The following is a 12,477-nucleotide window of genomic DNA, read 5'->3' as shown; positions in this document are numbered from 1 at the left end:
GCTATTCTTAGTTGCAGCGCATGAACTTGTCCTTGTGGTGGTTTCTCTTGTTGCAGAGCACAGGCTCATAGTTCCCCAACCAAGGATCGAACTCACACCCCCTGCATTGAAAGAGGAGTCTTACCCTCTAGACCACCAGGCTTCGGTAGTTGAGGCTCATGGGCTCTAAAACACACTCTCAGTAGTTCTCACCTGGAACCTTCTCCAATCAGGGATGGAACCTACCAATGACCCCTGCATTGGCAGGTAGATTCTATCCACTGCACCACCAGGGAAGTTCCAAGATCATTTGTTATTGAAGAGACAAAGTTGAGACCATATGAAATTCAAAATCGTGGAGGAATTTTGAAAAGGTCTTTAGATAATTAGGAGATTAAATCCCCTGTGGAGCTTTTCCTTTAGTGTTGAGGACCTATTTAGAGTATGGAACTCAAAATTTTTAGTGATTCTCTTGTATTTTATTAGATGGGAATTACCCAGGCAGAATAGACAGATGATATTATGATTGCTCAGAGAGAAATTTGGTGTTTTGGAAAATATATTATTGAAGTGATGGGCCGTGACATTCCGTACACAGTGCCAAGAAAATGAGGATTATAATAGCAATATCGTGGAAGTATGGATGGCTTGGAAGCTTCTGTGAGGCAGGAGAGAAGATGCAGTGCAGCCAAAAAAGAGAACAAGTGGAAGTATACCTACTGTGTTTATAAAGTGGGAGGTCTGACTTTTTGCCTTTGTAGAATGCAAGAATCTCAGGTAACAATAAATTCAAGGTATGTGATTGAGATGTGGAAGCCATGGATTGGATGTTTGCTAGTTTGTGCCCACAAACATGGAATCATCTTGAATTAGAGCAGGGATAAGAGTTAATGTTTTATTCCTCTTTTTAAAAAAAATTTTTAGCCATGCCATGTAGCATGTGGGATCTTAGTTCTCCAACCAGGGTTCAAACTCATACCCTCTGCATTGGAAGTGCAGAATCTTAACCACTGGGCCACCAGAAAAGTCCAAGGATAGAGTTAAAATGAAGAATGGGAGTTAGGTGCCAGTGACTTTAATGAGTCAAGTCTGTTTGGTGCTAATTCAGGTGAGAAGACAGTAAAGTGCCTCAGAGGAGATGGATTTTTTTTTTTTGATATGGGATTTTTGAGAAGTGATGGGTAATGTGGTTTGGTAATGATAATGTGAAGGATGGGCTTCTCAGGTGGCTCAGTAGTAAAGAATCCTGCTGAGCAGGAGATGCCAGTTCACTTCCTAGGTCAGGAAGATCCCCTGGAGAAGGAAATGGCAACGCACTCCAGCGTTCTTGCCTGGGGAATCCCAGGGATGGAGGAGCCTGGTAGGCTGCCGTCTATGGGGTCGCACAGAGTCGGACACGACTGAAGTGACTTAGCAGCAGCAGCAGCCAGTATTCTTGCCTAGAAATCCCATGGACGGGGAAGTCTGGTGGGCAACAGTCCATGGGGTCACGAAGAGTGGGACACAACTTAGTGACTAAACAACAATGTGAAGGATGTATGTTAGCGATGGGAGAGACCAAGAGCAGCCCTCATATTGCTTTGAGGTGATGCGTGTCATGCAGAACAAAGACCCAGGATCAAAGAGGGCTTGAGTCTGAAAGGAGCACGTACAGAATGAACAATGATCAAACTGTCCTCAGTGCAAAAGAGAAACAGAAACCTTGTTAATTCTTTTGTTAATATTTCTTTATTCCAGAGCCCTGCCTGGAGTGGATCAGTAAGAGGAGCTTCCAGGTTCTCCTGGTTGCTATCTGAGCATACTTAGGACTCGCAGACTTACAAAATGGCAGCCCCACATCTGTGCACTATATTTGGTAAGTCCCTAGGGTAGATTCAATTCACCAGGATTAAGTGGGCTCAGCACCTTAGAGTGGGCTCAAAATAAAGGAGTTGAGGAGTCACAGGGGACTGGAAGAAGGGCTGCAATGAAAGGAGGTGGGTCTGGAGCTCTTTGAACCCTTGGAGCCCCAGAATTGTTCATGTCAGATTCAGTGCCCTTTGGGATTTTAGAGGAAGGACATATATGCCTGGTGGGGAGAGGGAAGAAAATTTAAGTGTGGTACTTCTTTATTTCATTGATTTGTTTTATAAAGCTGGGAAAGATAACAACTCAACCTTTGTGAATGTCAATTTAATTGTTAAGAAAATTGAGAAGATGAACCCATTTCTCATGTGTACCAAAGCACCCTATTCTCTTTTTTTAATCAAAGTGTAGTTGGTTTCCAGTGTTGTATTAATTGTATTCAGTTCAGTTCAGTTCAGTCACTCAGTCCGACTTTTTGCGACCCCATGAATCGCAGCACGCCAGGCCTCCCTGTCCATCACCAACTCCTGGAGTTCACTCAAACTCATGTCCATCGAGTCGGTGATGCCATCCAGCCATCTCATCCTTGGTCGTCCCCTTCTCCTGCCCCCAATCCCGCCCAGCATCAGAGTCTTTTCCAATGAGTCGACTTTTTGCATGAGATGGCCAAAGTACTGGAGCTTCAGCTTTAGCATCATTCCTTCCAAAGAACACCCAGGGCTGATCTCCTTTAGAATGGACTGGTTGGATCTCCTTGCAGTCCAAGGGACTCTCAAGAGTCTTCTCCAACACCACAGTTAAAAAGCATCAATTCTTCAGCGCTCAGCTTTCTTCACAGTCCAACTCTCGCATCCATACATGACCTCTGGAAAAACCATAGCCTGGACTAGATGGAACTTTGTTGGCAAAGTAATGTCTCTGCTTTTCAATATGCTATCTAGGTTGGTCATAACTTTCCTTCCAAGGAGTAAGCATCTTTTAATTTCATGGCTGCAATCACCATCTGCAGTGATTTTGGAGCCCCCCCAAAATAAAGTCTGACACTGTTTCCACTGTTTCCCCATCTATTTGCCATGAAGTGATCGGACCAGATGCCATGATCTTAGTTTTCTGAATATTGAGTTTTAAGCCAGCGTTTTCACTTTCCTGTTTCACTTTCATCAAGAAGCTTTTTAGTTCCTCTTCGCTTTCTGCCATAAGGGTGGTGTCATCTTCATATCTGAGGTTATTGATATTTCTCCATACGCTTTTTCATTATGCTGTGCTTAAAGTAGGACCTTGTTTGTTGTTTATTTACTTTATATATAGTGGTTTGTATCTTTTAATCCTAGACTCCTAATCTATCCCTCCCCAACTCCCTTTCCCCTTTGGTAATCATAAGTTTGTTTTCTGTAAGTCTGCTTTTGTTTCATAAATAAGTTTGTGTCATATTTTAGATTCCACATGTAAATTGCATCATATGATATTTGTCTTTTTGTTTCTGACTTACTTTACTTAATATGATCTCTAGGCTCATCCATGTTGCTGCAAATGGCATTATTTCATTCTTTTTCGTGGCTGAGTAGTATTCCATTGTATATACTACCACATCTTTATCCATTCGTCTGTCAATGGATATTTAGGTTGCTTCCATGTCTTGGCTGTTGTGAGTAGAAAGCATCTATTTTCTGACTCTGGTGGAGCTAGTGTGTGTGTGTGTGTGTGTGTGTGTGTGTGTGTGTGTGACTCAAGTGATGTCAGACAACTTCTACACTTGAAAACACTACGATAATATATCTGCCTACATGCTCATGTTATCCTCTCCTCTCATTCTGCCTGTTCTAGACCCTTGCTTTGCCCATGAAAGGATCGCAGAGATGGGAAACTTCCCCTCTTGGTTACAGGTGAGTCGAGAGTTATTTTCTTTCTCCTAAAATGCATTCCTGTCCCTTGGGGTGAATGCATCTCTTTCAGTACTCTGGAGCCTCACAACTCAACCTGCATTTTGGAACTTCTGATAGTGGTTCAAGAACTTCTAAAAAAAATTATTCTATCCCACTACTTGCACAGTTTTTTTTTTCAGACGTCTCTTCTGCTTAGTGCTGTTAGTAAAAGAAGTAAAAAGTAAAGGAAAATAAAAATAAGAAAAAAAAACAAAAAAAGAAAAAGCTAGAAAAATTTTAAATAAAAAGAAAAATATAATAGCGTCTTAGTCTCAAAAAAATGATGCTTTGAAATGTGGCGCTGGAAAAGATTCTTGAGAGTCCCTTGGACTGCAAGAAGATCAAACCAGTCAATCCTAAAGGAAATCAGTCCTGAACATTCATTGAAAGTGAAAGTCACTCAGTCATGTCTGACTCTTTATGACCCCATGGACCGTACAGTCTATGGAGTTCTCCAGGCCAGAATACTAGAGTGGGTAGCCTTTCCCTTCTCCAGGGGATCTTCCCAACCCAGGGATCGAACTCAGGTCTCCTGCATTGCAGGCAGATTCTTTACCAGCTGAGCCACAAGGGAAGCCCCATTCGTTGAAGGAACTGATGCTAAAACTGAAGCTCCAATACTTTGGCTGCCTTATATGAAGAGCCGAGTCCCTGGAGAAGACTCTGATGCTGAGGAAGATTGAAGGCAGAAGAGGGCGGCAGAGGATGAGAAGGTTAGATAGCATCATCAACTCACTGGAGATGAACTTGAGAAAACTCCAGGAGATAGTGAAGGACAGGGAAGCCTGGTACCATAGCGCATGGGGTTGCAAAGAGTTGGACACAGCTTAGCAATAGAACAACAAGAGCATCAAAAATAATAATTTTGAAAAATAATTTTTTTCATTTAGGAAATATTTCTTTCATTCTTGCAATGTGTTCAGGTCTCTATTTGACACTGAAGATAGAAGAGAATAAGACTGTGGAAGTTCTCAGGCCAGAAGTAGAGAGATACATTTCATCATAAATTCTTGAGATTCCTTAAGGAGTGAGCATGAATAGAGAAGGGAAGATTCCGAGAACTGAGTCCTGAGGTTTTGTTTTGTTTTAGCCATGCTGTGCCACATATGGGACCCTAGTTCCTCAACTAGGTATTGAACCCATGTCCCCTGAATTGGGAGTGGGCATTCTTAAACATTAGACCGCAAAGGAAGTCCTTGAATCCTGGATTAAATGAAGAGTCCTCAGAATCTAGACTTATTAAAGTAAAGTAAAGACCATGAAGTAAACAGGTCTTTCATCTCCAGTGCTGTTACCCATGATCCTCTTCCCCGGAACACTGTGGGATTGGTGACTGGTTGACACAAGATGTGTTGTTATTTTAGAACTCAATCACCTTTGAGGATGTGGCCATAAACTTCACCCAGAAGGAGTGGGCATTGCTGAATTCATCTCAGAGAATGCTGTACAAAGATGTGATGCTGGAGAACTATAGAAACTTGGCTTCACTGGGTAAGGCTGACACAATCCCTTGATTTATTTTATTGAGTTTGAGCATGGGTTTCTTGGGTGATTAAGACTTGTGATACAGATACAGGCTTTAAAAAAACTAATTCATTCATGTATTTATGACTGTGCTGGTTCTTTGCTGTGCATGGGCTTTTCTCTAGTTGGGGCAAGCAGGGGCAACTCTTCATTCCCCTAGTACAGAACACAGTTCTAGGTGCAAGGGCTCAGTAGTTATGACACTTGGGCTTAGCTGCTCCATGGTATATGGGATCTTCCTGGACCAGGGTTGAACCTGTGTTCCCTGCATTGGCAGATGAATTCCCAACCACTAGACCACCAGGGAAGTCCCTGTAGGTTTTTATTTTTAAGAAAAATAGCCATATTGAGGTATAATTCACATACCATAATTCATTCACTTAAAATGTACAAAACTAAGCTATTTAAAGTGTTTTTTTTTTTTTTTTTAGAGTTGTGCAGCCATCACCACTGTCTAATTCCAGAACATTTTCATTAACCTGCCTACAGGGCGTTTCATTCCTTTATGCCTTCAGTCTGACAACTCACCTACTTTCGTTTTCTATAGATTTCCCTATTCAGCATTTCATGTTAGTGGAATCATACCATGTGTTGTATTTTGTGACTTACTTTTTTTCACTTAGCATAATGTTCTCAGGGTTCATCCATGTTGTAGTATATGTCAGTACTTGTAGCCTATTCATTGCTGAATAATATTCTCTTGCAAAGATTTACCATATTTTGTTTATCCATCAGTTGATGGACATTTGGATTTTTAACACTTGTTATTATGAATAATGGGCTTCCCAGGTGGCTCAATGGTAAAGAATCCTCCTGTTAGTGCAGGAGACACGAGAGACATGGGTTCAATCCCTGAGTCCAGAAGATTCTCTGGAGAAGGGAAGAGCAAACCACTCCAGTATTCTTACCTGAAGAATTCCATGGACAGAGGAGCCTGATGGGCTACAGTCTCAGTCAGACACAACTTAACAACAAAACAACAACCATATTACGAATAATGCTATTACAGACATTCATATACAAGTTTTTGTGTGGACAGATTTTGTCATTTATCTTGGGTATATGCCCAAGAGTAAAGTTGCTGAGTTATTTGGTAACTTCATACTTTACATTTTTAGACACTGCCAAACTGTTTTCCAAACTGGCTGTGTCATTTTACATTCCCTCCAGTAATATATGTTGATTACAAATTCTCCATATTTTCTTACCAACATTTACTTCCTGTTTTTTTTATTATAGTCATCCTAGTAGTTGTGAAATGGAATTTCATTGTGCTTTAGATTTATATTTCCCCAATGATTAATAATGTTGAGCCCACATCCTCTGCATTGGAAGGTGGATTCTTAACCACTGGACCACCAGGGAAATCCCAGCTTTCCCAATTCTTTGCTTGATCTCCTGACACCAGATTATGGTGAAGAAAAATATAGCATTTGTTGCAGGGTGCCAAGCAAGAGAGTGGGAGAAAAGCCTCAGATCCACTCCAAATTGGTCTTTGAATTAGGGTTGTTTTTTTTTTAAAGAGAAATAAAAAAAGAGACTGGGATTAATTAATCATTATCTTGTGACATTTCTCTGACTTTTCTTAATCATAGTTTTGGGAGTCAGGATGTCTCTGGTTTAAGATTCTGTGGCCAGGTGGTCCATGACTTCAGTATCAGTTAGTTCATCTTGCTCTGGAGGAAAAAAACCTGAGTTTGTACACTAATGATGATATCCGTAATAGCAGTTTTAGTACATTAATGATGCTACCAGAAACAGCAGTTTGAGTCCTCTGACTGATTACTGTTCAGTTAGCATAGGATTGAGGGCAGAAGGGATAAAAGAACAGGAATAAAGTTTTGGATAGCATGATTAATCATAAACTTGGTAAGGGAACTCAGTTTTAGGGAAATTCGGTTTCATTGCTGCCTTTTATTATTTTCTTGTTGGTGCTTATTTGTTTAGTGACTTTACTAGATGAACTCCACAGATTCTGTATTCGCTGCAGTGTGCAGCCACAGTTTTCTCATAGTTTTTTTTTTTTTTTAAGTACTTAATTTTTATTTTTATTTATTTATTTTTTTTTTTTTTTCTTTTCGCTCAGTCGTGTCCGACTCTTTTCGACCCCATGGACTGTAGCCTACCAGGCTCCTCTGTCCATGGGATTTTCCAGGCAATAGTACTGGAGTGGATTGCCATTTCCTTCTCCTAAAAGTACTTAATTTTTAAAAGCCTGGCTTTGGGGAAGTCACTAACTAGTCATTATAATTTAGTAGTCCACCAATGATTGGTAAAAAGATTTTCTTAAGTGCCTTGCCTGTATCTTTTATTTTCATTTGTTTTGTTTTTAAAAGATGTATTAATTTACTGGCTATGGTGGGTCTTTGTTGCTATATGTGCGCTTTCTCTAGTTGTGGTGAGCGGGGCCAATTTTTGTTGTATGTGGATTTCTCAGTATGGTGGCTTCTCTTGTTGTAGAGCACAGGCTCTTGAGCACTCCAGTTTCGTTAGTTGGAGCACGTGGACTCAGTAGTTGCTTGCGGCTCACTGGCTCAGAGCACTCAGGCTTAGTTATTCTGCGGCATGTGGTATCTTCCCAAATCAGGAATTGAACCAGTGTCCCCTGCATTGCAAGGTGGATTCTTAACCACTGGACCACCAGGGAAGTCCCTTGCCTTTATCTCTTTTACCTCTTGCCAAGGGGACCTATGGGAGAAGTCACAGCTGTAAGCTGCAGGCAACTTATAAGACAGGCTTAGCTCTTGCTTCCTGCTTAGACTTGGACAGGGTCTTAAAGTCCACCAAAGGACTTGGGACTTAATCTTTCCTGGATATTTCCTGAGCCTCTGCATAGCCTTGCTCATACACACAGCCTTTTAGATCGTCAGGAACTTGTTGGGAGCTTTTCAAAGTTCCCTGTGGTTGTCTAGTTCTTACTTTTCTTTAAAACTCCCAGCCCATCTTCCATTCTCCCCAAGTGAAATCAGAGCCTTAAGTATCTGGGGATGTAACTAGCAGGTTGCAAGTATTTGAATAATGCCTTGGGGTTAAGGACTTTATTTTTAGTCTGTTCATCTAGGCTCTGAGTAAAGCAAATAACCACACAACCCTGAGTATGGAGATTTTCTAAGGAGCTGCAAGTTTAGAAAACAAAAATATTGATTGTGTTCTATGGTTCTTTTAACAGAGCTCCCAAAGAGGTCAGACCACCTCTCTGTTGATTGCAGAGCTTCTGGCATTGGCCACTATGCCACTGAGCTAGGGAGAGTGAAGGGATGAAATAATTCTTTTTAAAGTTTTATTTATTTATTTGGCTGCATTGGGTCTTAGTTGCAGCACGAGGGATCTTTTGTTGCATCTCACAGACTCTGTAGTTGCAGTGTACAGGCTTAGGTCCTCTGCAGCATGTGGAATCTTAGTTCCCTGACTAGGGATCAAACCGCACCTCCTGTATTGCAAGGTGAATTCTTAACCACTGGACCCCCAGGGAAGTCCCCGGTGGGGCTTCTTAAAATAGCCTTAAATTGTCACATATCCTGTTCTCTTACCAAGGTTCAATGATTTCTCTAGACAGTTTTCCATTTGTGGAAAGCTGATCTCCCAAATGCTTTACTTTGGCTTTCTCTGTTAGAAGTTTATCATCATTTTGCTCTCTGTAATGTCACAATTGTCAATCTTCAGAACCTCAAAGACCAAGTTCTTGCCACAGATTGATGATAGTTTTTGTCATACACTGCATGGCTCTCTCCTATGTATCATCCCCAATTATAGGACATCAACTCTGCAAACCTCCTCTCATCACCCATCTGGAGCAGGAAGATGAAATGAAGATAGTAGAGCGAAGAATTCACCAAGATACCTGTTCATGTGAGCACCAGGCATATATGAATGTCTTGCCTACAAGATCTGTTTGGGGTGAAGGAAAAGGTTGCATTATGAAATGTCAATCACGAGACTTTAAAAAAAAAACCCCTTTTGTTTAGGGAGAAAGCAGAGACCCTTTGGTGTGAGCTTCCTTATGTAGTTTCAGCTTTCCCTAATCTTTCACTTTTTGTCTTTCATTTCATATTTTCCTGTGCTCTGAAAGATCTGTCTTGATTTTTAATATTTACATTTTGAGTCATTGTCTGATTCTTCCCATTTTGCATAGGTAATAATGGCTTGTCAACAACATGACTTTCAATCAAGACAGAATGATTTCTTAGTAAATTATGTGAAATCCTAGACCATGTAAATGTCCTCAGTTTCACCATAAATGGATTTTTCTTTCATATTGTCTTCCTAAGTCTAGGATCAGTATTTGAAGAGAAATCCACATGGGGCTTACTGTTTTGGTCATCATCCCACAATTTTATTTAATTAATTTTTGTTGGTATAGTAGTTAATTTACAGTGCTATGTTAGTTTCTGCTGTACAGCAAAGTCAGTCAGTTATAGATAAATCCACTCTTAGTTTCTATTTGCATACAGGTCATCAGAGAGTACTGAATAGAGCTCCCTGCACTATACATTCCACCATTTTATATAGGAACATGAGGTTACGTTTCCCATTTGTTTCAGATTGGGGTTGGGTATCACCTGTTTTTGTTAATATATGGTCACCATGTCTTTTCCAAAACCCTTCCCTACTTTGTTCAGATGAGATAATTCTCCTGAAAACCGAACGACCACAGCAAGAACAAGATATTTTGGAGAAATATACACTCGATGGCAAGAAGGTAAGATTCACATGGGATAATTTCTTGTCCTCACCTTAGAAGTCCAGAATTCTATAAGATAGAAAAGAACTAGAGCAAGCTTCCCCAATCCCTGGGCCATGGACTGCTACCAGTCTGCACAGCAGGAGGTAAGTGATGGATGACCTCATTGCTCACGTTGCCGCCTGAACTCTGCCCCCTGTCAGATCAGTGGCAGCATAATAAATATAATGCACTTGAAACATCCCCAAACCATCCCTGCCCCCATCCATGGAAAAATTGTCTTCCACAAAAACCAGTTTCTGGTGCCAAAAAGGTTGGGGACTGCCAGACTACAGGGTAATCCAAGTGATATCACACTTATTTCACCAACAGAAAGCAGAAGCTACTGTTAAGTTTTCATTTGAGGGAAACTTATAACTTAGCTCCAAAAATGGTTTCAGAGAATCCTTAATATAAATATTTGCATAATGGAATTAGATATTAAATGTTTAAGATATCATTCACCCTAAGGCAATTTTATCTTAAATCTGTTGGAGAAACTTTAGTGGGATCTATCTGGTATAGCAATCTGCCTATTCAAGCTAATAAATTCAGTCAGAAACTGTGCATATTCACTGAGAAAATATGAAACTCTCATGCTAATAAAGTGCTTGTTAGACATGTCAGAATTTATGCTGGGGGAGAGTCTCAGTCATGAACATGATAAATCTCATGATCATAATTCGTATTTTAATCATTAGGAACAAACTCTTGGAGGCAATACCATTCAATGCAGAGAAATTGTTGAAACCTTGAGTGCGAAATCTAGCATTATTCAGAATAAGAGAATTTACCCAGGCAAGAAATTCCATCAATACCCTGACTCTGCAGAAGCCCTTGGTGAATCTTCACATCTTAAGTCACATGAGAGAATTCTTCCTCAGAAGAAATCATACAACTGTGAAACAGATGAAAATTCCTTCATTAGGAGCTCTAACTTAGCGAGCCACAAGAGAAAACATACAGGAGAGGGATCCTATGAATGCAGTGACTGCGGGAAAGTCTTAAATTCAATCTCACATCTTAAGAAGCATGAGAAAACTCACATTAGAGAGAAACCTTTTGAGTGTAGTCAGTGTGGTAAAGTATTACAGAGCCATGGGTCCATTAAGTTGCACATGAGAACCCACACTGGAGAAAAACCATTCAAGTGTGATCAGTGCGGGAAATCTTTCAGCTCAAGCTCTTACCTTGCGCGTCATAAGAGAATTCATACTGGAGAGAAGCCCTATGAGTGCCATGACTGTGGAAAAACCTTCCGAGATAGCTCACTTCTCAGACAGCATGCAAGGACTCATTCAGGAGAAAAACCCTACCAATGTAATCAATGCAACAAAACCTTCAGTAGAAACGCTAGGCTTACCATACACCAGATAACACATACTGGAGAGAAACCCTATAAGTGCAATGATTGTGGAAGAACCTTTAGTGTTCTCCTATACTTTAAAAAACATAAGAGAATCCACACTGGAGAGATAGTCACTGAATGTAGTGTCTGTGGTAAAGCCCTAAAGAGTGAGGCATCTCTTAAGACACACATGAGGATACATACTGGAGAGAAACCTTACAAGTGTAATCAATGTGGGAAAGCTTTCAGGCTGAGCTCCAACCTTACCACACATAAGAAAATTCATACTGGAGAGAAACCCTGTAAGTGCAATGACTGTGGGAAAGCCTTCAGGGATCGCTCATGCCTTAAAGATCATGCGAGCATTCACACTGGAGAAAAACCCTTTACATGTAATCAGTGTGGAAGAGCCTTCAGAGTGAAATCTTTCCTCATGTTACATAAGAAAATTCACATGAAAATGAAGTATGAATGTACGGAATGTGGGAAAACCTTCCGTGGTCTCTTATCTCATGGAAGGCATATGAAAATCCATACCAGGGGCAAGAAACCTTTTAACTGCAGTGAATGTGGAAAAGCTTTTAGCAGGCATGTTTCCCTTACAGTACACATGAGAACTCACACAGGGGAGAAACCCTATGAGTGTAATCAATGTGGAAAATCCTTCAGTGTAAAGTGTAATCTCACTGTGCACAAAAGAATACATACTGGAGAAAAACCCTATACTTGCAAGATCTGTGGGCTCAGTTTCAGTAAACCCTTATCCGTTCAGCGTCATGAGAGAACTCATGCTCAATGAATGCCTTTTGATGACATCCATGTAAAGTAGCTTTCAGGGAACTCTCAATCTTTAAGACATACAACAAAATGCCAAGTGGAAAGAACTGGTTTTGAATAATGTGAGAAAGCCTCTGAATAATGCGTATATGGGAGAAGCCTAAGTTATGTAATGATGGTGAGAAATTTTTTATTCATTCATTATCCCTTAGAAGAATGTAGTAATGCTGAAAGAAAATGTTTTCATATCCTCAAGACTTGTTACTTGAGAAAAATAAAAACCTAATGTTTTAAGCCACCATGTTTTCTGTGTATTTGTTCTTTTGTTTTCTCTGTGTGTGTGTGTGTGTGTGGTAGTGATG

General features: G+C 40.4%; 1 protein-coding gene across 1 annotated transcript; it reads left to right on the top strand.

Moving 5' to 3' along the window:
* The first annotated feature begins 618 nt into the window (after positions 1 to 618).
* Positions 619 to 12,137, top strand: LOC128050498 (zinc finger protein 883-like). The gene is made up of 5 exons (XM_052642753.1): positions 619 to 718; positions 3,649 to 3,707; positions 5,111 to 5,237; positions 9,890 to 9,969; positions 10,692 to 12,137. Exons 1-5 carry the CDS (start codon positions 619 to 621, stop codon positions 12,135 to 12,137), a joined length of 1,812 nt encoding a protein of 603 aa, XP_052498713.1.
* Positions 12,138 to 12,477: the final 340 nt, after the last annotated feature.

This window comes from Budorcas taxicolor, chromosome 7 (genome assembly GCF_023091745.1).
Source record: "Budorcas taxicolor isolate Tak-1 chromosome 7, Takin1.1, whole genome shotgun sequence".
NCBI lineage: Eukaryota > Metazoa > Chordata > Mammalia > Artiodactyla > Bovidae > Budorcas > Budorcas taxicolor.
The sequence above is the reverse complement of the archived record's forward strand: the minus strand, read 5'-3'. Positions and strand labels throughout refer to the sequence as shown.